This window comes from Panulirus ornatus, chromosome 33 (assembly GCF_036320965.1).
Source record: "Panulirus ornatus isolate Po-2019 chromosome 33, ASM3632096v1, whole genome shotgun sequence".
NCBI classification, from domain to species: domain Eukaryota; kingdom Metazoa; phylum Arthropoda; class Malacostraca; order Decapoda; family Palinuridae; genus Panulirus; species Panulirus ornatus.
Genome location: NC_092256.1, coordinates 23,622,809 through 23,649,094, shown reverse-complemented (window position 1 = coordinate 23,649,094; position 26,286 = coordinate 23,622,809). Strand labels below are relative to the sequence as shown.

At 37.3% G+C, this 26,286-nt stretch overlaps 1 protein-coding gene and 1 long non-coding RNA gene across 3 annotated transcripts; one reads left to right on the top strand and one right to left on the bottom strand.

Moving 5' to 3' along the window:
- The first annotated feature begins 51 nt into the window (after nucleotides 1-51).
- On the top strand, nucleotides 52-1,972 carry LOC139759623 (uncharacterized). Of its 2 annotated transcripts, none has more exons than XR_011715119.1 (3): nucleotides 52-177; nucleotides 1,097-1,230; nucleotides 1,753-1,972. It is a non-coding gene; the product is annotated as an uncharacterized lncRNA (long non-coding RNA). The 2 variants fall into 2 exon arrangements; XR_011715118.1 differs by having other exon boundaries at nucleotides 1,579-1,972.
- A 1,325-nt stretch (nucleotides 1,973-3,297) lies between these two features.
- Nucleotides 3,298-26,286, bottom strand: Su(var)3-9 (Suppressor of variegation 3-9). The gene is made up of 12 exons (XM_071681969.1): nucleotides 26,030-26,286; nucleotides 22,797-22,940; nucleotides 20,210-20,369; nucleotides 15,394-15,737; nucleotides 12,709-12,857; nucleotides 12,231-12,426; nucleotides 10,866-11,075; nucleotides 10,002-10,136; nucleotides 8,433-8,667; nucleotides 7,253-7,365; nucleotides 6,822-6,972; nucleotides 3,298-4,825 (listed from the first exon to the last, which is right to left on the bottom strand). The coding sequence occupies exons 1-12, from the start codon at nucleotides 26,150-26,152 to the stop codon at nucleotides 4,662-4,664; spliced, it is 2,124 nt and encodes a 707-aa protein (XP_071538070.1). The 5' UTR covers nucleotides 26,153-26,286; the 3' UTR covers nucleotides 3,298-4,661.

The following is a 26,286-nucleotide window of genomic DNA, read 5'->3' as shown; positions in this document are numbered from 1 at the left end:
AAATACTCTGTTTCTCATGGCCTTTAAGAAAGTTACCCTATTTACTAACAAAAAAAAATGTAGTCTTGTTTGTGTGTAACAGAATACAAGGAGCTACTTTTCCCTCTACAAATCATACACCGCCAGGGAAATACGAGAGTCAAGAACCGGCCACTCACGAGCTATATTTGAATCCATGTGAGCAATTTACTTCTTAACAATTGTGCTTTTTCAAGGGTAAAAATAATTAATGCCTGCTAGTTTTTCAGTTAAAAGACATATCACCCATATAAATATCAAAGCGTTTTGAACAGTTTCTGAAACGTGATCATATAAATAAATATAGTTCGTTATACAGTGAAAGGCCTATAATCAGTTACTAAGTTCAGGTAGCACAACTAACAATATTGGTTCCCATTAAGAAGTTAATAACACTAGTTTATAGTTCAATATCACAGCTGTGAAAAGCAAAGACATTACGAAAGTAATGTTTCCCTACCGGTGTTTTTTGCATAAATTGTGCGCTATATTAATTTTTAGATTGCTAATTTTCCATTCATTAATGTTGGTAAACTTCAGATATGGTAAATTCTCCACTATCCATAAATATTTTCAGGGTTCTCACAGGATCCAACCTTGTTTGTTTCTATGTACAGGATTACCCCCTCCCCCCCATTCGAACCTATATTTTCCCTAAAGTTTACTCATACTATCTCTCCCTGCTCTCGCAGAGTCTCAAGTGCTCTCTTCTTCAACCCCTGCACCTTCCTCTTTACCTCCAACCACTTGTACAACTTCCTATCATTTGCACTCCCCTGTAAGTACTGCCCATACATATCTCTTCTCTGTTTCTTTTTGCTACTTTGTTTCATCCCATAATTCACAACCCTAGTTCACCTATCCACTTTCCATACTCCACACACTCCTCTTGTACATGCTAGTGCTGCAACCCTAAATATCTACCATTCTTCAACCCAAACCCCTTCATTTATTTTCACCATTTGCCATTCTACAACCAATCTTTCCTGGTATTGCTTAACATACATCCTTTACGAGACAGAGTAAGGAGAGTTTTTCCTATCCCAATATGTTTGATCCCTTGCCTGAATGTCTTCAGAACAGGTATGGTTCAACCATGCATTGGAACAAGTCATCTTGGAGGAAGAAAAGGTTAAATGCTTCCATTTTTGCAACAATAACCTCTGCTATGCATTTAGCAGAGACAGAAATATCACCACACAAGCGCAAGAGGTAACTTATCCATGGAAAGTTGGAAAAGAAATTCTTTAAGACTTGTTGAGGTGCCAGTATTTATGTTTAGATAGGAATGCTGGAGGGGGAAGTGCTGTTATTATATATATTTCCCAAATTACCAATATGTACTGTGAAACTTATTGCAGCCTAACAAAAAGAAAAAAAGTCAACAATGCATCAACCCTTCCATTCTCTCCCTTACATTATTCAGTCTATTTCCTCATGTATTCAAAGTGTCTGTTCAGATCAAGGGCCCTTCATCAACAAAACTTAACCAAGGGGTTTTCAATATGATTAAACAGCATTTCCTACATTCCAGTACATACACTATTTTATACTTTACAGGTCTCCTTGCCTACAAAGATTCTGTCAACCAACGCTGGAGACAGCGACAAGTATAATAGAAAAATAATAAATAGTCTTAAGCGTAAATTCTCAAAATAATGTATATCATCTTGCCAACTATGACATCAAGTTTTGGGAGCCCATGTTTCTATTTTTTTTTTCCATATTGTGCAGTATCATATGACCAAGTTTTGTAGCCCAGCCCAGCACACCATCAATTCTAAGGAAACGCTGGAGGAGTATCATAACTGGGATGTGTTGCTCGAGTGGAGTTTTCAGGCTGGCTGCCTTATGGAAGCATGGAGGCGTGGCATCGGGTGACCTACTGCCATCACATAATTACTTTATAGATTTATATGTTATTCCTTTGTAGCTTATAAAGAAAAAGCTTGTTGTTCTTGAAGTATAACATGCTTATCTTTAACCTTGAAGAGTTTATTATAGAAGTGATTGGTTCTCAGTGAATGTAGATTTGGGGCAGGGGTGTGTGATGTCTCCATGGTTGTTTAATTTGTTTATGGATGGGGTTGTTAGGGAGGTGAATGCAAGAGTTTTGGAAAGAGGGGCAAGTATGAAGTCTGTTGGGGATGAGAGAGCTTGGGAAGTGAGTCAGTTTTTGTTCGCTGATGATACAGCACTGGTGGCTGATTCATGTGAGAAACTGCAGAAGCTGGTGACTGAGTTTGGTAAAGTGTGTGAAAGAAGAAAGTTAAGAGTAAATGTGAATAAGAGCAAGGTTATTAGGTACAGTAGGGTTGAGGGTCAAGTCAATTGGGAGGTAAGTTTGAATGGAGAAAAACTGGAGGAAGTAAAGTGTTTTAGATATCTGGAAGTGGATCTGACAGCGGATGGAACCACGGAAGCAGAAGTGGATCATAGGGTGGGGGAGGGGGCGAAAATTCTGGGAGCCTTGAAAAATGTGTGGAAGTCGAGAACATTATCTCAGAAAGCAAAAATGGGTATGTTTGAAGGAATAGTGGTTCCAACAATGTTGTATGGTTGCGAGGCGTGGGCTATGGATAGAGTTGTGCGCAGGAGGATGGATGTGCTGGAAATGAGATGTTTGAGGACAATGTGTGGTGTGAGGTGGTTTGATCGAGTAAGTAACGTAAGGGTAAGAGAGATGTGTGGAAATAAAAAGAGCGTGGTTGAGAGAGCAGAAGAGGGTGTTTTGAAATGGTTTGGGCACATGGAGAGAATGAGTGAGGAAAGATTGACCAAGAGGATATATGTGTCGGAGGTGGAGGGAACGAGGAGAAGTGGGAGACCAAATTGGAGGTGGAAAGATGGAGTGAAAAAGATTTTGTGTGATCGGGGCCTGAACATGCGGGAGGGTGAAAGGAGGGCAAGGAATAGAGTGAATTGGATCGATGTGGTATACCGGGGTTGACGTGCTGTCAGTGGATTGAATCAAGGCATGTGAAGCGTCTGGGGTAAACCATGGAGAGCTGTGTAGGTATGTATATTTGCGTGTGTGGACGTATGTATATACATGTGTATGGGGGTGGGTTGGGCCATTTCTTTCGTCTGTTTCCTTGCGCTACCTCGCAAACGCGGGAGACAGCGGCAAAAAAAAAAAAAAAAAAAAAAAAAAGTATGTCTCTCTAACCCCTACTTCCCATAGACCTTGCCAACCAAGGTTTTACCAACCACAGGGTCTTCCAGTAATGTAATTCCTGTATTCAACAATGTGAGGATATCAATATACAGAAACCCATATTTCTAATACTATTTTGTTTATTAACAAACATACAAATCTAATACAAGAATAAATCTTAAAAACTGTCAATAAATTCATATTCACTACAGATCAGGTATCTGTAAAAGTTTTCCCACCGGGAACTATTTTCTATAAATAGGAAAAAAAGCACTATCTTCTCTGTTATAAAATTATTATAATCAAGATATATAATTTATGAAAAAAATTATCAACTTGCTTTACATGGAATTAGTGCCAATTGGACTCTTGAAGGCCATTAGTTGAGTTACATTTGGATTTTGCTTATGTGTTTGGGATTTTCAGGCATAAATACGTAAGCATACATAAAACGCTGTTTAAGATGTAAAACCAAACAGATAGATTTCTTTGGTAAATGTACAAAATAATGGTGCTACTCTTTACTTGTGCCTAAAATGTACGATACCACGATAATGATTAACAGTTAACAAAAGTCTGAGATAGAATACCGAGAAAAAAATATATGAAACCAAAAGCACAATGAATTTTCAAATTCTCTTTTACTTCAATGACCATATTTCTGTACTCCTAATAATACAGCCTCACCAAACATATTTCACTTGCAGTGTAAACTAATGCAAGAGTAATCCAGGAACATCATGATTGGCTATTGACTATAAAATTAGAAATCAATTAAAGATTCCATGCAATCCTATGGTGCATATAAAAGCTTTAAACTCATCTCATAATGTAACCCTTTTAACACAAAACTGTGGAAAATGGCATAAAGGATGTTAAGTTTTTCCAAAAATATCATGGTAACTGAACCATATAAACCACACTTTATCTCTCAAATTCTATCTACATTTAGTAAGCCTCTTTCTATGCTAAGGAGCAAGAAAGAAATACAATAAACTTAAATTTCAGTATCAATCCAATTAATTTTCTGCAGATACGAGTTTTCATGTGTAATGGCAGGTACTCTCCCTTTCTTTCAATTTCTCATAAGTGGCACTGTGAGTACATAACAATCATGTCTTGAGATAACTTTTTTATTCTTATTCAGCTGATTGCTACAGGAAGCTCCCAAGAGGGAGCTCATCCAAATGAGCAAATATGTGTTTCTTTTTTGGACTATACAAAAGTATTCAGCTACAATGGGTGATAAGTCTTCTTCAAGGTTAGAGTGTATGTTTTACAAAAGAGAGAATGAGTGAGGAAATAGCACTTTCCTCTAATAAAAAAGGAAAACATTCATTAAAAATTTTGGGATAGTGCCAAACTAAATAAGGAAAACATTCATTTAAAATTCTGGGATAGTGCCACACTAAATAAGGAAAACATAAAAATACATATTTAATAATCAACAGGACTTCTAACAGCACCCCAAAGAAGAAAAAGAAAATTAAAAGAAGTACTTTCGACAATTAGCAGCACCACAACGGCACTCAGTCTTCCCATACTGGAGGCCTCTGTTTCCTTTTGGTGTCTTCAAAATTAGCCCAGGGTTAGGCATGACTCTATCTTGTTCGCCTTTCTCTGGGGTTATAATGGATTCCTCACTCTTTTCTGAAACAGATTAAGTAATATATATAATAAAAATAGCATCAATTTATTTTACGGAAAAAAGATAACAGAACATGATCTTACATTTCACTATTCTCTAAGCCTGAAGTGTTGTCTAAGCTATTTAGTCTATTGTACATCTTGTTACCTTCTACCATTAAGTACCCCATGACTGATTAAACTCTATTTGGAAGGACAATGCAAATCAAATTAATAGTTCACATAATTTAAGTGCTGGACAATAAATTATTATTCAGTATACTAAAGGAAAAAGACTAACGAAATAACACAAAATGCTTGAAAATTACAACTCAATGTGAAATGTGGTGTTGATGTTCACTGATAATTTTTGTCATTCTGGGCAGTAGAGAGGCTACTGCAGTAATCAGGCTTTATTCCAGGTTTACATTTAGTTTGTTTCTGTTTTGACTTGATAATGCTCATTGCAGAAAAAGATGCTTCACAAAGGTAGTTAGACCCAAAGGGCAGAGGGTTTTCCAAAGTTGTACACATCTCCAAAACCATGTGAAGGTTGAGCTTTCAAATATCAGTTTGAAGCCATGGTCTGAACATACTTCTGACAGTGCTTCCTGAACGCAAATAGGAAGCTTTTTCATATTATTTTCAGATAGGAGAAACTGATTTATAATCCAATCACCTGTAGAGATCTCTCAGACATGTCAGGAAAGTAAGATTTAAAAGCTGTAGATGCTTTCAGAGCTGCTTGATGTTGTGGAGGCTTTCTAAATTGTTGTCTGGGAACACTTAAAATCAGAAAGTTTTCTTTTAAAAAACTATGCCAGTTTGCCAACCTGACACTGATGTTTTGGTAAGGTGACATGGGAGGTGGGCTGGTTTCATACTATTGTTGGCCAACCTCTCCCCACAAAAGAAGCCCAAAGCCTCCGTAGGATCAAGAATTCGTAGAAGTAAATCCAAAAGGCCCATAATCTTCCATGTATTGCCGATATTTAGGTATGTCTGTTTTCTTTTTCTTCACAGCTGCTTGATTTCCTTCACTTGCATTGCTGCTGTGGCTGCTACAGCTATCATGTTTTAACCATCTATCCATATTTCTTGCTGTTAGAGAAATAACTGTGTCTGGAAGCTTACATGTGAATTTGAAAAAGAGGAGTTCACACTTTCACTGCTACGACGAAACTGAGCAAGAGTGATTTAAGTGAGGAGTTCAGGACTGTACCCTCTATGGTTCCATCTGTTACCATATCCATTCCTAGGTACCTAAAGCACTCCATTCCTCCAGATTCTCCACATTAAATCTTGCGCTTAAACCATCCTGCCTCATCTCCCTGTTGCACCTTATTACCTTACTTTTGCTGCTTTATTTGAACTCCCTTCCTTTACTCTCCCAAACTCACCAGTTTCTGTAATTTATCTCAAGAGACAGCTACCAGCACAATGTCATCTGCAAACTGCTACAGATTAACCTTCCATGCCCTCCTACAACTGGCATGATGCTGAACTACCCTTTTCTCTACGACCCTTGCATGTTCCTTCCACACAACCATCCATAAACAACTTTGGTGTCTTCACACATCCTCAAAACAGACCCACCTTCAGTGAGAACCACTCAACATCTTCCTTTCCCATTCATAAACATTACCCCATACATTCACAATATCTATCATATGGTTTCTCTATTAACCTTATCATACACTTATCCACATTGATTACTTCCACATACAAATCACCCTTTTCCTCCATGTACTTCTCATGCAAATTCTTTAAAGCAAACACCTAGTCCACAAATACTCTGTCTCTTCTAAAGCAACACTGCTCATCCTTAGTCAGATGTTTTGTGCATGTCAGCAGTCTCTCAATCACTACTGTACCATACAACTTTCCAAGGATATTCACTAACTTTATACCTCTATAATTCAGGCATTTACTCGAGACAATAAGTGACATTTTGTACATAACATGAAGACAAATGCAGATGTGAAAATCTGAACAACTGTTGAATGTGCAGAATATTTACCAGCCATATGTTCCGAATTCAACCCAGAGTTGTAATCGAATGTCAGTTCTTCCCCTTTTTTAATATCTCGAACTGCAAACAAGGCCAGTCTGGGAAGGTCTGGATCAAGGCAGTTCACCCATACATTGAAGACGACCAAGTTTGGATCGCACTGTAAAGAAAAAAAATATAGAACAGAAAAACTGTGGGGAAAAGTGAGTCACTGTAAGGTGAAGTGGTTTAAGCTAATACCAGTCATTTATTCCAAGTCAAAATGTATTACCTGAATAAGCATAAAAATTGTGCTCAGCTCAGTTTTTCCTGTTTTGCAGAAAGAGAGAGAGAGATTCCAGGATAAAACAGAACATGAAGGTGCTTGAAAAGAATAAGCAAGCAATTCAGAAAAAATATAGCTCACTCAAGGCAGCTATATAAAACAATCAATAACTTACTGAATGATTGATAAAATGAGAGACATTGCCACACTTTGCAGCATCAATAGTGTATGGGTTCTGGTCACCTTTGTCGTAATCCAGGTCAAACAAGTAAGTGCAACCTTGAGCATCTGTGGAAGAGTACATTTTACTTAAATCTCTGTGTGAGATAATGAATACAAAAAAAAAATATCTACAACAATTCATCACATTTTTTATAACATCATTGAGCAATCCCAGTAACTATGACAAGAACTGGCATGAGTTGAAAATCTTCTATCAGTTACAATCGATTTCTTCTGCAAGGATGCTCTTTTTCATATCAATTTCCTTCTCTCCTCCCTTTTCTCTTCATCAGGAACTTAACAGACCAAAGATGGTTCAACCATATCTTAGATATCTATGTCACTGTTTTAGAGCAGTACAGTGCAAAGTAAACTTTCATAATTCTCTCTATTCATCTTAATCGCAGTACTTTTATCACCATTGGTAAACGTATATGGATGCTTCAAATTTTGCAATTTATCTTTTCACAGATTAACTATAATTTCAAATGTATACATGAAGGAGAGTACTTCTTTATGAGTACTTAACAAGATTTTGCCAAAAGCCAAGTATAGTATGCAGTGCACATTTCAAAAAAAAATCCAATGTAAAAAAAGTCATGCGAGTTACTTGTCAAGTGTTATGTGCCAAATGGAGAAAATGTATGTTTTGAAATGAATCCATACAACCTACATGTGGGTAAGGCATTAAAATAGGCTGCAACCTGAGTGAAAGGAGTGAAATTTGACTAAAAAAGAAATGGCTCAGAGCACATTCATCATTAACCCTCACTGTTCAGTGGCTGCCCACCACATTCTATGCTGGGAGGGAATACCAAACTGCCTAGCTATGAGTACTACTGATGAGGTTAACAAGAAGAATTGGGGGAAAGTGAATTCCATTGGTTTTTCCATGAGAAGCGCTTTCCTGAGATACCTTGGCCCTAGTGTAATGCCTTGTAAAAATCAAGAAATAAAAAATTGACCTAAAAATTGCCACAAAAAGGTGAGGTCCTCATTGTGGAAACCAAACAAACAATGACATCATTTGCAATTATAAGACTAGATCTCTTTTGGACATTCATCAGTATGAATGGGCAAATATGTGGATAATGATTAGAAGAACTATTCATGAAGTTATTTATGTCACTGACCATATATCTTTCCCCTGCGCTCTGCCTCCTCTGACGTGATGATTTCCCCAACATACTCCGTGACTAGGGAGTCCTTTTTTATATTTTCTAACGTTTTTACACCCCAACCTCGTCCGTTGTCAGTGCGGAAGATACACAAGCTAACAGTCCTGCCCTTCTGCACGACTCGATTCTGACAGTTGGAGCCACACTTACAACGTTTATTGCATTCATACACAGGAGTACCCAACGATACCTGGGAGAAATATCAATCAATAGTTTTTCAAAAGTAAATATAAATTTCTTATTGTAAATAAGTATGAAGGATGTAGAACAAAGCAAATAACATTTCACACATTTCCTTCAATAAGAAAAGCAGTTCCTACGATGTTTAAATCAAATTTGAAGGAGAGCATCATTTCTTCCCCTTGGTAGTTATGATGTCTGTCCCTGTGGCTACCTCACTAATATGAGAGAGAGAGAGAGAGAGAGAGAGAGAGAGATAGATAGAGAGAGAGAGAATATGCAATGAACAAGTGGTCCTACTGTCTGAAGAGAAAGTACGAAAGTCAGTGATGTAAAATGAGAAACTGAAAAGTGTAACATATGCATAGTTGACCACAAACTAAAACAAATAATTCTAACTACTTGGGAGTGTCAAGTACTATCAAGACTATCAAGCACAAGACTATCAAGTACACAGGGAAAATTCATTTGCTAAACCATATAATGACAGAAATGTACCAATGAAATGCAAAACAATTATGCTATCTAAGACCCAATTCGATATTTGGGTCAAAAGTATGGTCACTCACAACGAAAACAATTTCACAAATCTATATTGTCACAATGAAAGCACTAAAGTTAATGGATAAGATGAAAAACACCAACAAGTTAAGGTGGTATGGCCATATACAAAGCCTCATAAACCTTTCCTTGGTTTCCGCTCACCATGTTATATGCCCTGGTTCAGCTCTTTTACACAACACTTCAATTCACTCTTTCATATAGAAGCCTTTCATTCTCCTACTTGTTCAGGCCCTGATCACTCCATGTACAAGCCCTTCACTCTCCTACTTGTTCAGGCCCTGACAACTCAAAACTTTTCACTATCCTTCCATCTCCTCAGCCTCCACCTTGATCAGTTCAAAGAAAATCTAGCTCCAAAATCAGATGGAATCCAAACCATATTCCCTCAAAACACAAAAACAATAGCGAAACATGCAAAATCTGCATATATGCAAAATTGCCCAAAATTCAGAAATTGGCAAAATGATAAGAGTAATAGATAGTAGTAGTAAGAATATAAGACATGAGCATTAGGTAGAAGTAGACGGTAGGAACATTAGCTGGGAGCATTAGGTAGAAGTAGTAGGTTGGAACATTAGACAGACACATAATGTAATTGCAGTCTCTACAAACAATGCACTGAAGTTGCCCTCTGCCAGTTAAGGGTGAGGCACCAGAGGATAAGAAGAGGCAATGGAGTTCACCAGTCATGGGTATCTTTTGCTGCAGCCACCCACCTTGAGGGAGTTCCCAGAGGGAATGGGCATAAGATATAGATAGATAAATTAGAGATTACCTTACCTTTAATCTACCATATTTGTTATATGCAAACCAACTGTTCATCTGGTTTGGACAGCAAGATTTGTAGTTAATGGCACAGTCCGTACATTCACAACCAACTACTGGATCTGATGGTACTGTAACTCCTTCACCAGCCTGTGAAGAAATAAATTTCATGGATACATGATTACATAGGATGTATGAATTCATGTCAGATACAGAGCTTTAATCATTGCATTAGCTAAAATGGCAAGAACAGTAACACTTGATAGTTTGTGTGTCATAAACAGCAACATAAGTACCAATTCAAGTTGTGGTAAGGTGAAAGTTCTTCGATTCCTGAAAATACATAGGCGGCAGGTGGAGATGAGGATACATGTATACATTCTTAAACCTATATATGTGCATGGGATTATTTCCACCTCATTCTAACAGTTAATTAAAATCATGCAAGAGAACTGTCTATGGCATACAAATGCACAAATTTCTTCTGTAATGGCACATCCATTAAATGATCATTTGGTATTATGATATCAATTTTGCCCTCAATAATCATTATGGGTTGAAAGTGGGGAAAGGCAAGATGAAGATTTGAAATAAGACAGAGATGAATTATAATGATGATCATTATGCTCAAGTGGGATGAGTGGTTTCTAAAGAATGTAAGCAATGATGGCTAAGAGTTTACACGTGACCCGACAGTAAGTGAGGAAAGAAAAGGGGAGTAAATGTGAAAATATATCACGCTAAGGTATAGAAGAGATGGTTCGAACATTAAGAAATGTAATTAATGAGCTATCACAAGAATGGAATGCACAAGATACCTCATATCATATGGTCAACACAATCAAATTGGTTCAATACCAATATGAATAAAATACTCACTCTACACTCATTGATGTAAATGAAATCAAAGGGGGGAAGTTCAAGATCAACATAATTTTCTACTGAAAGTTTAGCAGGATCAGAGCAGATGGTATTCATGTTACGTTCCCATAAGCGAAGTTCTGCCAGCTGCTTCTTCCGCTTGCCTTGTAACTCCCTCAAAATCCTATCTTCTACCAGGATTTTGACTATTGCATTATAACGATCTTTCTGGAAACACAAAACAAAGTAAACATTATGTTTCGCTTGGTACTTCAATGTGATTACTGTATCATAGTCTCGCCCATGTACTATGTTCATTGTGATTATTGTTGCATTATGTCCCCCTAACTCCTGTACTATTTTCACTGTGATCATTGTGTCATAAAGATGAAGAGATCTCTTGGTTTGAAAAATTCCCTGAATCATTACGGTAATTGTTTGTGCCTCGTAAACTACTGTATTTCTTTTTCCCTTGTATTATTTGTTTCTTTTAATACAAGCAGTTTTAATACCAGTATCTAATTTCATCCCCTAACTTTAAAGTAGCATTATTCTGTGATGCTTAACATCAATAGCACAAAAGGGGGTTACAGGACTTTTTAAACTAGGTATTCCCAATCACCAGTCTTTTTTCAGCACACAAATCCACAAGCTCTTCACCATTTCCACTTAAAACACTGAACACCCTATGTACACCGATTATACCCTTAACTGCCACATTACTCACCTCCACATTTAAATCACCCATCACTGAAACCCAGTCTCATGCATCAAAGCTGCTGACACACTCATTCAGCTGCTCCCAAAACACTTGCCTCTCATGATCTCTTCTCATGAACAAATGCATCCAGTCTCTCAATCCACTTTCAGTTTTACCCAAATCAATCTAGACCTTCCTTTCTTACACTCTAATCACATATTCCCACAACTCCTGATTCAGGAGTAGTGCCACTCCTTCCTTAATTCTTGTCCTCTCACCAACCCCTGACTTTACTCCCAAGACTTTCCCAAACCACTTTTCCCCTTTACCCTTGAGCTTTGTTTCACTCAGAGCCATAACATCCAAGTTTCTTTCCTCAAACATACTACCTATCTCTTCTTTCTTCTCATCTTGGTTACATCCAAGCACATTCAGACATCCCAATCTGAGCCTTCAAGGAAGATGAGCACTCCTCGCTTGACTTCTTCTGTTTCCCCCCCCTTTTTTTTTTTTGCCGCTGTCTCCCGCATTTGCAAGGTAGCGCAAATTGAAATACAAGGAGGGGAGGGTTTCCAGCCCCCTACTCCCACCCCCTTTAGTCGCCTTTTACATGTGGGGAATACAAGGGAAGTATTCTTTCTCCCCTATCCCCAGGGATATACTGTAAAAAATTTTCAGCTCACCTTTTTGGCATACAAAGCCTTGTCTACCAGATCATCAATTTCCTTCTGGGTCTTTAAAACAGGAGGCTTTTGGGAGACCAAAAGTACAATGCTGTTCTGAACTGCTTGCTGACTTGGATGATTTATGTGAAATAATAGGGCCTTGCGAATCAAATGCCAAGTACTTGTATCCAGTGGCATCATTTGATAGGCCAATCTGGAAAAGTCAGTGTGACAAGAAAATAAACAGTTTTTTGTAAAGTAGGAAATGGATGTACTGAACCTAACTTTTCATGAGTGAGGTATTCAATAAAATAGATGACATATCGAGAATATAAATAACATTGGTAAATTCACCTCAGGTACGTACCAAATCATTATACGTCAACTAATTATTAACTGGCACCCTCTCCCTATGCCATAATTGAACTTAAATAACCAATCAATCCTATTATGCTCTCAGATAAACATAAGAGAATAGGTTCTTTGGTGTACTTACTCATCACTTGTTGTAGATTCTCGCTCCTTTAATCTTTTTATGTAAAATTCCAACAGTATCTCCTCACACCCTGTTAGGTTTTCTGAAGGCTCCCAAGTGTTATCTTCAGGTCCATAGCCTCGCCATGATACGTTGTAAAAATACTGTCCCTATAAAAAAATAAAGTGGAAGTATATGAGAGTATTTATTCAAATGTCTGTTTGTGTACCTTCTGCAAGGCCAGTTGGAACATTTACTGTCAAGAAAATATTCTTACATCAGACTGGTTCTACTCAGGATGATCCCAATGGAGCAGAAGGAACTAATCACATTAAAAAAATTCCTGATTCCCATGACCACTAACTTACTCAACTATCCTTTACCATGGAACCCTCTCAGTATTAGCACAATTTCTTCCCCACTGGGGTCCTCTGTGCATAATCTTGCTTCTATAATTTTCAAATGGGCACAGCCAACCAAAATCTAACACATGAAATATCACCCCTAGTACTAAAAGGGCTATATGATTTCCCTTGTACAGCTTTATACTGATTGTACATGGGATCAGTATTAATTCACCAGCTGGGATGCCTCCAGGTGTGCTACTTGTATAGCAAAAGTTATCTTTCACGGGAAGGAGTTCTGTGTCACTTTTACCAAAGCTCAATGTCCTGAATCTCATTCTAATTAGAATCACTGTTGTTTCCAGATGATACAGCTCTGGTGACAGACTCAAGTGAGAAAGTGCAGATGCTATAATCTGAGTTTGGGTGTGTGTGTGTGTGTGTGAAAGACAGGGTTAAAGTGGTAATGTGAATAAATGTATAGTTATGTGATTTGCTTTGGGGGGAGGGAGTTGTTTTCAGTGAGCAGTGAGTCCGAATGGGAAGAACCAGGAGGAAGTGTAGTGCTTTAGGTACCTGGGAGTGGACATAATAACAGATGGGACTCTGAAAGTGCAAATGATTATAGAGTGGGTGAGGGGATAGGATAAAGGTCCTTAGTACACTATGGAGTGTGTGGTAGGTGAGGTCGCTCTCCATGAGGGAAAATGTAGGAACGGTAAAGGTGTAACCAGCCCAATGGTGATGCATAACTGTGAGTCTTGCACCCTAAATACAAAAGGATGGAAGAAAATGAATGTGTTAGATATGAAACACCAAAGCACAACGTGTGTTGTAAGGAGGGTTGAGAGAAACTGACAGAGAATTGAGCACAGTGCAGTGAAATGGTACAGACATGTGGAGGGAATAAGCAAAGAAGCTGACTTACAGAATACACATCAGAAGTGGAGGCAATGAGAGGCAGAGGGGGACTAAGAAGGAAATAAGAGGTGAGGGGCTGAACCAAAGTTCAAAGCATTGAAAGGCCTAGGGAATAAAAATGAATACTATTGAAGTCTTAGTTTCTAGGGCAGAATATGAATTTTCTCCAAAAAATAGATGTCATCTTCATGCCAACAGATTCTGCAGTTGGTCAGTGTCTCTTCAATATGCTAAAAAAAAAAAAAAAAAAAAAAAAAAAAAAAAAAAAAAAAAAACCATTCGCTGAATTCGTACGCTGATGTGAATTCTGATAATACTAATGCTCTGAATGAGTTCTCAACATAAACTATTACACCTCCTCTATCAGCCCACCAGTAGTATATAAAATAAACATAATTAATAAGTTCATATAAAAATAAATATCTGATGTCAGTCTGACTTTTAAAAGTCAAGTTACAACAAACAAAGGAAAGGTTTTTAGACAGAGAGAATAACTGAGCAAAACACTTTGACAAATGACAAATATTTAACACAAATGTGGTCTCCTTATAAATGAGTACTTGGATAAATTGTGCAGCAAATATGACAATCCATAAAATGATCAAGTGTGTATGAATCGTATCAAAATCAGTTTATAAACACTATAATGTACATCACTTTTACAAGATTCGGGAAGGTGTATTGAAATTCAATGTTATTATTTCTATAACCCAATACACACTTACCTCCCCTTTCATATGTATCATTACTTTTCTAACCACCTCATATGTAGTATCTTGTCCTGAACATCTATTACATATTCTATCAACCTCCGATCCCACTTAACTCATATCCTACTTTTCTGTACCTATCAATCCAATAAGTACTTTAAAATACTTTGTCCATACCTCAAAATCTTTATCCTATCGCCATCACTCTAAAATGCTTGTTTGTCTAACTCATTTTTCTCACACTTTGCTGATGTCTTTACTCCCAAAACAGTAAGTTGTTCTCCTTTTTACAATATTCATTTGTTTTTATTCAAATATGATATCCTCCCTTTCTCAAAATCCATATGCTTTCATTCCAATCTACCATCTATTTTAAAAGTTTTCAGCCTGTGCCTTTCATTTATGACAAATCTGTGGAACAGCCACCTTCTCTTTCCACAGCCCCTCTCCAGCAAACTATATTCAACTCTGACAGGAATTAAATACCATAAGAGGAAAAGCAGATTTATGAACTTCAAAGACACATTTCTTGATCTGAAATTTACGTAAACATTTCACCAAAATTTCTGGCCCTGTACTTACAAAGGGTAAAACAGCTATGTTATTGTTCTTATGTAATAGGTTCTAAATAACCATAGGCATTTAACTTCACTCCAAACCCTGATATTTGAATATCCATAAAATGCTTTCTCATTTCTAAATCAAAAACTTACAATATAATAACTACTCACCTGACTTTTCTTGAAGGCTATGATGGTTTCAACTTCATATTCTGCTTCCTCTGTTTTGCTGTCATCCTTTGGAATGTTTTTTTTTCCCTCGGCAACATCTTGTGGTTTCCTCATATAGACATCTATCAAGCTCCTCCTAGGTCTTTTTACCACACAAGAGGAATGTGTTTCTAACATGCCTTTATGAGCTCTTTTCTTCTGTGATTCACCCAATCTGGTTTCCTCAACCATTTCCTTGGTATCCTCTCCCTGGTCTAGAACACTTGCCAGAACTTCATCATCATTTCCAGCTTCAGATGCTGGTGGGGTGATGCTCGCAGTTCCATTGGCCTTCGCCAGCACATCTGGGTGTTCATCACATCTCTTTACAGGTATATCTCAAATGTAGAAATGCATCTATCAACCTATCATTTAAATGACCCATAAAAAACTGACAAGATAAAAGCTGACAAATTCTTCTCTGTACATACCAAAGTCAAGAAATACAACCACTATACACATGATTACTGAATGATGAGCAAAGACATCAAACATGAGTTCCACATTTGTTCAAGCTCCAAGGGTTTTTCATCAATCAACAATTATCATAAATGTTCCATTCATTCATGGTAGATATTGTGCATTCAACCTCTATGTTTATTCATGTATCGATAACTTCTGTTCATTTCTGAGGTATGTATAGCATACCATGATATTCTAAAACTTCTTCATTTCCTCTGCATACTAAGTTAAACTTGCATCTCCATTTCCTGTTTTTCGATGACGGAATGTCTTTCCTATGTATAATAAGCTTCACTATAGATAGAACAGTACTCTAGAATTATTGAGATAATGAAAAACCTTTCAATATTATCTGCTTGTACTATGAATCTATTCATGCGTTGCTTGGTTAACCCCTACCCCTCCAATCATGCTACAACAAATTGTTTTTGAGAGAGAATTCAACCTATAAGTACCCTAAATGTCTGTTCAATTTCAATACACTGCTAACCATATGGTTATCAAGAGATTTCTTACTCTGCTCATCACTAATATCTTCATTCTCTATTCTTTCTGTTCTTTTAATTTCTATTAAAATTCAAAAGTTAAAATTTCTATACCTATGCCTTAACTTACAATATTTCAACTTTAATAATTTTGAATCTGCAACTTTTTAAGTGTACATTGTATCAACCAGCAACACGCATAATATGATGTGATAAATAAGAAAAAATAATTTTCTAACTTTATATCTTTACTATCAAAAGAACATTCATTTTCAATTATGTTAATGTGTAGATGACTGGGGATTGCATCAATTTACAAGGAGACCTTGACAAACTCCAAAGTGGGCCTCGTACATGGTTGATGAACTTCAATAAGGGTAAATGTAAAGTAACAAGGAAGGGCTACAATGAAAGAAGGCCTAAATATGATTATCAAGTAGCAGGACATAAGCTGCAGGAATCTATATGAGAAAGTCTTAGAAGATATACCTAACATGTCACTAGAGTCATATCTTGGGAGAATGGTTAAAGATACCAACTGTTTGATAGCGTATAAGCATATATAATAATTGCATTCAATTCATGTATACGAAAATATCTAACTAGCAGTCCATGTTATGAAGGGACAGACCAATCAGGGGACATAACATGAAATTTAGCACAAAACTTGCTATAAAGTATAAGAATGGTGTATGATGGTGAATGTTCAAGAGATGGAGCCCCACAAGTGGGCCATTTTGGTATATCTGTCTCTTTCCATGTGCCTCCAAGCTTTGGAACTCTAACTTCCCATGACTAGGACTTGGCACATTTTAAAAGACAGATTTTTCACTTTCTCCAAAATCTGTAAATACTTTTCCTTGTCTCCTCTTTTTCCCTTTCATAATCCTCTTTATATTTCAATTAAGGCCTGGCCTTGATGTGGAATTTTGTTTGTGACTGGAGCTTCCAACGAAAAAAGTAAAAGTCCCTCTCCATACATAATTACATAATATGAAATTAGGAAGAAACTTGATAAAAAAAGATAAAGGAGTAATCTTACAGTATAAGTGATGGATAAATAAAAAGAAATGACTGAAGACATGGTCAATGCAAATAGCATACGAAAATATAAGAATTTGTATGCTACAGAATGTTACTGAGATGGGGTCCCATTAGCGTTACTAAGCTCCCTCCTTGTACTGTACAAACACGTAAAAATATAAAATAACTGAGGACACCAAGAAGGATATTCAAAATAAGAGTGAAGGAGGCTTCAAGGTATTGGGGCCTGAACAATCAGGAAAGTAAGAGGTGTGCATGGAAAAGAATCAACTGATAAACATGGTATCTGGAAGGCAATATGCTATTAATGAGCCAAAACAGGGCATTTAAATGGTAAAGGTAAACCATGAAATAGTCTATGAAAATTGGCAATACATAGCACACTGAACTTTTAGCACTAATATGACAGCTAGAGAGTGGATGTGTGCACAAAATAAGGCCAATGATCACTTGTTCTTGACAATCTTGCCAAGGAAAAAGCAAGTCTATTAGAAAATAATATAATCAGATTCAGGTTTTGGTACATTACAAGAAAGCTAAAGGGGTGGTGTATGAAAATAAGACCACTGTTGGTTTGTTTCTGACAATATCTCGAAGTTTGCGATGTAATTTTCCTCTTACACAAACCATAGATCCTAACAATGACACTAACCAAAATTCACACCCTACAGAGTGTTTAACAAGTGTTTATCACTGATGACTTGGTAAAAAGAAAAACATTTCAATGCTGGGAAACTAAAGATTAAAGTTCCAAGGGCAAACGATGAATATTTTTCAAGCTTTCACATACTTTCATTTGGAAGTTAAACTTTTTCATATGTGGTATACTTCAGACAAAATCAAAACCAGTCATATGGGTTTTACTCCATTCAATTCTGTAGATGCTGGGAAACAACTGTATAAAGTTTCAAGATCTTTTAGAGTGTTTTAAATTAAGACCAAGAAAACCATGAAGGTCAAAATAAGCAATGTGAACCTAAGATTACATCATGTAAGATTGTATTGTGGAAAAACTAAATATACCAATGGAAACTCATCCTGATAACAAATGCAACCAGATCATCTCACACTGGTGTTTCAAGTGGGTGATGGAGCTGATCATGTGAGGAGTTGATCATGTGACCAATACAGATTATGCATGGGCTTATAACATAAAACCTAAAAGCATTTCATTCAAACACCTAAAGTGATTGGGTTACCACAATAACATCTATATGTAAATGAGAGTAATTCTGTAATGTTTATTGTTCAGAACTTGTAAAACATCTTTTATTATCATTGCCATTTAAATATAGCACTCTACCACTCCTGAAATCACATTGTTCTTCCCCAGTCTGATGCTCAGTACATGCCATCATACTTGTACTCAATGCTCCTCCATACACTTGCCAAAGTACTTCAACAAACTTACACTAATATAATTTGAACACTCACCTTTGTCCCCAATGCCTTTACACAATGGCACAATACAGGCGTTCCACCAATCTTCAGGGCCCTCACCATGATCCATGCACATACTCAAAATCATAACTAACCAACCAAATACAAACTTAACGGCAATACCATCCACTCCAGCCATCATCTCACATTCTATCTTATGCTAGGCTTTTCACCACCTCTTCTCTTTTCAGCAATCCCCTTGTTATTTCTCTCATTTCACATAGCTCCACAACCCAAACAAACAACATCTGCAATCTTATGCCATTAAACACATTCAAAACCCCTTCAAAGTACTCACTCCATCTCCTTTTTGCCTCATCTCTCTCTCTCTCTCTGCTAGTTACCACTTCCCCATTTGCCCCCTTCACCAATACGGTTTTTATTACTAAACTTACTGTATTCCAAAACATTTTTTTTCTCCTTAACCCACTAACCCCAACTCTCATTTGCCCTCTTTTCAGCTCCTGCACCTTCCTCTGAACCTCTTCCACTTTCTGTTGTACGTCTACTAATCACTCACACTCCTTCCCTTTCTTTTGTACATCTACTACTCACTCGAACTCCTTCCCTTAAGTAATGTCAATACACCTCTCTTTTCTCCTTTGCTAGTGACTTAACTTCATCATCTCTCCACTCACTACCCTTCTCACCTGCCCACACACTTTTCTCACACATACCAGCAGAGCTTTCCTAAACATGTCTCATTCCTCAACCACTCCCTTGGCTTCATTTTTTTTTTTTGTTCTAGCTGAGATGGAATGGGCAACTGATTGCCTTAATCAAGGCCATCTCACCATGCTATATATATATACCCTAACTTAAGCTAGATACCTAATTCAGTGACCAACCCATATGGGAGGATGAACAGTTGGGTCGACTGTGGAATGACCGCCACCACCATGATCTGATCCTCTACTAACCCTAGACAGCCCACAAATGTGTCACGGTCAGCAACACTAATCACTACACCATGAAGGTCCATATTTAACTCTCACCTTTAGATACTCTTTAGAAAACCTACTAAGATGTATCTTTCAGAGAAATAGCACACTGGATGGAAAAAAAAAAAAGCCTTCAACATTAAATACTTACAGGAACTGAGAAAAGAGCTACTCCCCAAGCTTAGACAATAAAGATAAATAAAAAGAAATGGAATGTTTCATTCTCTCAAATTATATAGACACCATAGCCAATAAAAACTTTAAAGTAATTATCTAAAAGTTTCCTCTTACTCATACTCTGTATAACAACGAGGAATCTCTCATCTGCAATTCCCATATACTTCTAGTAGGCTATATGATTACACTCCTTTAAGTATAAGGGAATCAAACTAAGTACCAGAATACCTGAATGCTCCGGTGTGTGACTAACTGAGCCATTGTGAAGTACATCACTTTCTGTCTTTAATACTGCTGGATTTGAGACAACCCTCTCAGGTTCCGCAACTCCATGACGTTCAATCAACTTGCTGAGGAAGCAACTCATTTCTTTCAGTTCACCCTCAACCTGAAATGAGGTTAACCTTAGTTTTAGTTGCAGTAATATTTTAAATGAAAGGCAAGGCAACCTTCAGAATGGAGGAGGTAGCAAATGATCATAGGCAACACAGATATGATATGCAAGGTGTGTTACCTCTCATGCTTTTGAAAATAACAAGACACATTCATACCATGTATATCATTCCCTATGAATTCAAATGTCTAATTCCTTAGCACATCTGAGATGAAAGAGCAGAAAACAGTATCAAAAGTGTTCATATATCTGTGTCTCAATCAATCCTTCATCATGAAATCCATTACTAGTTCTATGGGATAGAACAGGTACATAAAGCCTTTCACCTAACTCACACACATCCCCAAACACATATTCAGTATAATATCTTACTAATTTATATATCACTGAGCACAGGGAAAAAAGAATACTATCCTTGTATTTCTGTATATTGTAAAAAATGACTAAAGGGGATGGAATTTCAGTTTCTAAAAGTAGGAACAATATCATCAGCAAAGGATGACATGAAATACAACTCATGTTCACATCAACAACAGGTGTAAGAATGAAGAGGAAAGATACAAAAGGTACAAGTACTATTCCTTAAGGAACTGAGCCTTTTCCTGTGGAGGCATCAGAAATGGCACAGTTTATGTGTTTTGATCTGTTAGTAAAAAAATTTGTATAATATATCTAATTTTTCCAGGTATTCCCAACTTATGCATTTATGTTCCCGACACTATGGTCATATTCATCAAATACCTTTGCAGGGTCCATGTAAATCACTAGCATTTTGTTTGTTCTCCACAACCTCAACATTCTTATCAGTTTGGTCAAGCAACTGAGAAAGGCAAGATCTTGATCTTGTCTTAATATCATGTTGTCCTGGGTTATACAGCATGTTCAGTTTCATAAATTCAGTCAGTTTGCCTCTTAGGTCTCTCAAAGATTACAATAATGTCATGTTAGTGCTATTAGTCAATAGTTTTTTGAACTTGTCATGTTAGTGCTATCAGTCAATAGTTTTTTGAACTGCTTTGCTTCCAACTTTGTGAAGCTATGTAGTTAAGTTTCAAACTCTTGGGGATGATGTCAGAATCTAGATACTTTCTCCAAAGGATATCTATGGCTTATGAAAGAGGTGTTTTGCATTTCTTTATGAAGATTGAGTTTAAGAAGTCTGATCTTGGGTCAGAGCATGGCCATACACTCAATGACCCTCTCAAAATCTACCAAGTGGTGATACCAGCCATGAGTAACACAGGGACAGATTGGTATGGTTGATGGTACAGTGGCCCTAGTAGTGCTGTATGGATGTAAGAAATGGATCCTATCTGTATAAGTACTGATGAAGATGGATCATGAAAAAGGTTTGTTTGAGAGTTAAGCATGGTATGGTGAAATAATGTGGATATATGAAGAGAATGAGTTAGGCTTGAGGAGAAACTAAAGGATATATGTATCCATGGAATTCGCAATGGGAAGACCAAAAATGAGATGGAGTGATGAAGTGAATGGCACATCTGGAAATATTAGCTGAATTACACCACCTAAACTAGAAAAAATTAATGAACTATTTGTAACAATACTCACTACTAGCTACCTTGCTAACACAGGAAACAGCAATCAGGTGTGTATATTCATACTTGCCTGCCTTCATCCATTCCAAGCACCACTCTACCTTAAAGGAAACAGTATCACTACCCCCTGCTTCAGTGAGGTAGTGCCAGGAAAACAGACAAAAAAGGCCACAAATCATTCACACTCAGTCTCTAGCTGGCATGTGTAACACACCTAAAACACAGCTCCCTATCCACATCCAGGCCCCACAGACCTTTCCATGGTTCACTGCAGATGTTTCACATGCCCTGGTTCAGTCTACTGACAGCATGTCGACCCCAGTATTCCACATTATTGCAACTCCTTGCATGCCTCTCACCTCCTGTATGTTCAGGCCCCAATCGCTCAAAGACTTTTTCACTCCATCCTTCCACCTCCAATTATAAATCTATTCAGCACCATAATACCCTACATCCTAACCAAATCAAAAGACACTTCTCCATGGTAGGTTGGAACCCACAATAATAATAAAAAAAAAAAAATGCTAGAGGCTATTTGCAAACATCTGGGATTCATATAATTATGAGGCAGGTCAGCAAAAACAACCAAGAGACAATAATATCAACAAGTGGAGGTTGCTAATTGGTCAGTGGGTAGATTTGGGCCAAACTGATGGGCTATTTGCATCAAACAAGTGGTTATAATGTAAGAAGTAAGAGGAACTTACCTAACTAGGAAGTTGGAGGATTTCTGGTCCCAGGTGATCCAATAATTCTCTCAGGGTCCATATAACAATCCAGCCCAGAAAAGGAATAGATTCATGCACTCGTAATAGTAACTTTAACATAAGCATAATCAAAGATGGAGTGTTATCAGTCTTACCTGTTTTATAGATTCTGTAAAAATCTTGAATTCTGGGTCAGGGAAGAAGAAACTTTTCATTTTATACAACTGGAAAGCTTGTTTAGTTTTCATAAAGGCTTCATTGAATTCTTTGAAGCAAACATCTAGTTTCCCCAGAGCCTCCTGAAACAATGAACAATGAACAGGTTTAGGCCTTTTATTTCCAACACTGATATGATACATCAACCTCTATTATACTCTTATTAAATATAAGTGCATGTGAAAAATATTTGATTAATGAGTATAGAAACGTATGAAAATTATATTCATGGATATGCTTCATCTAACTTTATCATCACATGCAACCAATCTGCTTTTACGTAACTCAAATTCTAGTCTTGTCTAACAACTTCCTTAACTGTCATTTCTTGCCTTGAGATGTTTTCAGAAGCTGTCAACCCTAAATGGCTGAAGCCAAATCTAAACTGCACATTTAGATCACTGGTCAACCAGGCTTCTGGATATGGCCTCCCCACAAGCCACACAACCACCACAGCTTGGATGAACGGGTAAACTCTTTATATACTTATCCAAGACCTCAAATTTCTCCAATCTACACCTAATACTATTTTTCAGTGCCTTGGACCATGAATGTTTGAAAAGCTCTTTCATATCTTGCTGACAGCACCTTCTGGCTGTAGTAATAATATCCTACTGTCTGCCATGGCTATCATAGCTAGAGGGAACTATTTTCTAGAGTAAGATGAAAAACTAAGCCTTCTAGGATTTTCAAAAAAAATATCACGATGTGCCTCTTCGATCTGCTTTCCAAAGAGTATTTTCATTGATTTCTGTCAATTTCAGAAGTTCATATCTTCTACAGTGTCAATGCTGGCTGTGAAAGTTCTCTGTTACTTTCTAACTGAGCACTTCCACCTGCCCTGAAAGGTAATGTTACCATACAGCATTCTATTTGAGAATGTATTAGTGTATTGAAAGGTCATCATTGTTTTTTCCTCGCTTATCCAACTGACTGCAACTGCTCAAAACAAATGACATATACAACAATCCAGTAAGACTACTTACATGTGTGGTTAGCTTTACAAATGAAAAAATTTTGATGCTGTAAATCTGCCAGCCTATATAAGATGCATCAGTATGCCATATCATACGCACATTTTAAAATGCAATTGTGAAAATTTTGCAGTTTCTAGTGGTACCTATACGTTCTATCATCTACGTACATCATCTATCCCAGTTTTCCTCTGCTGCCTTGGCAGTACAATGAGACATTTTGTCCTCCTGGCAACAAGAATTACTGACTAGCCCTGCGGAGAAAATAAAGGCAAAGGCTGTGGAAACATTGCCCAAGTTGCCAAAGACTGTTTCCAGACGTACTACTCCCCTAATAACCATGACTCAGATTTCTAAAAGCCTCAAGGATGTATATGGGACATCTGCAGTCAACTGTCAGAGACATACTTCAGCAGTCAATGGGTTAAAGGTTTATAATATAGAGCTAGCTAGCTAGCTTTTTTTTGAAGAGGCAACATGTATTCTGTTGTGTTTACTAAAAAAAAGTTGTCACTGTTGATGACCATGAATTAAGGCATAAGAGCACCCAGGTTCAAATGCTGAGAACAAAAGCTGGTGTATACATACATACATATATCTTTTTCTTTTTTTCTTTCAAACTATTCGCCATTTCCTGCATTAGCAAGGTAGCGTTAAGAACAGAGGACTGGGCTTCTGGGGGAATATCCTCACCTGGCCCCCTTCTCTGTTCCATCTTTTGGAAAATTGAATAAAAACAAAAAAACAAGAGGGGAGGATTTCCAGCCCCCGCTCCCTCCCCTTTTAGTCGCCTTGTACGACACGCAGGGAATACGTGGGAAGTATTCTTTCTCCCCTATCCCCAGGGATAATATATATATATATATATATATATATATAATATATATATATATATATATATATATATATATATATATATATATATATATATGTAATCCTTGGGGACAGGGGGGAAAGAATACTTCCCATTTATTCCCTGGATGTCATAGAAGGCAACTAAAAGGGGAGAGAGAGAGGGGGGGGGGGGGGTGGAAATCCTCCCCTCCTGTAATTATTTTTCCAAAAGGAAGAGAGAAGGGGGATATTCCCTCTAAGGCTTAGTCCTGTTCTTAACACAACCTCGCTGATGCGGGAAAAGGTGAATAAGTAAGAAAACTGTGGGGCCTGAATGTGGAAAGGGAGCTGTGGTTTCAGTGCATTACACATGACTGCTGGAGACTTAGTGTGAACGAATGTGGCCTTTTTGTCTTTTCCTAGCGCTACTTCACTTGGGGGTGGAAGGGGATGACGATGCTATTTCATGTGTGGTGGGGTGGTGATGGGATTGGATGAAGGCAGCAAGTATGAATATGTATGTACATGTGTATATATGTATATGTCTGTGTAAGTATATGTATATGTCTGTGTAAGTATATGTATACAATGAAATGTATATGTATGTATAAATGTGTGTGTGGGCGTTTATGTATACATGTGTATGCGGGTGGACTGGGCCATCTGTTTCCTTGCACTACCTCGCTTACGCAGGAGACGGCGGTTAGGTATAAAAAAAATAATGTGTGTGTGTGTGTGTGTTTGATTTCATTCATCCTTTTTAGCCCATAATGAAGAAACAGTCTGAAGTAATTACAAAGTTAATTTTGTATGCAATTTAGATATGCAGTAATGAGTGCTTGGAAGAGGAAAAGATTCTTGAGGTTTTCAAGAAGTATTACACTGAAATTTTATAAATCAAAGGCCACTAACAAAGTGTAGAGTAAATGTTGAAAGCAGCACAACTGTTCAATTCAGTTGTAATTCAGGAACTCTTTGCATTGGAGCTATCCTTTTTCTAGTGATGTATAAAATTTACTATACACTGGTCTGCTATGTTTAATTACTGTGTTTTATATCATGTAGTCTTTTTACTTGTCTTCTTTCGTTTTCAATATTTGATAAATCAGTTCTTTCACTGCTCCTAAATTATCAACTCTAAACAAGAAGTGTCCGATTATATCATTTTGTTCCTGGTATGGTTAATGTAATTCCAGCTCCCAGTCCTTATACCGAAATTTATCGGCAAAAGAATCATTTCGTTTTAGGTATACATAGAATAAACCACATCTATATTCATAAGTTCTACACCCACATACCTACTACCCGGTAAAGCTATAACATATATCTAAGGTATAATCTAATGACAGTAGCGAGGCTCTCACCAGTTTGATTTGATATACTGGACCCATTGTGGCCATCCTAGTCTTGCCCGCCTCTGCTGGCGTGGGGGCGACGATCGCCTCAGCCTCCCTATCCATCACGCCTTCGTTGCTCTCACCACTCATCTTGGACTCACACGGAAATAACTTCACCAACGAACACCAATTAATTTTGGCAGAGTCCGCCAATGCCCATCAACATTCACTTAAACATCAACAAACTTGAGGCGGTTAACGGCGGGAAAACATAACACACTACT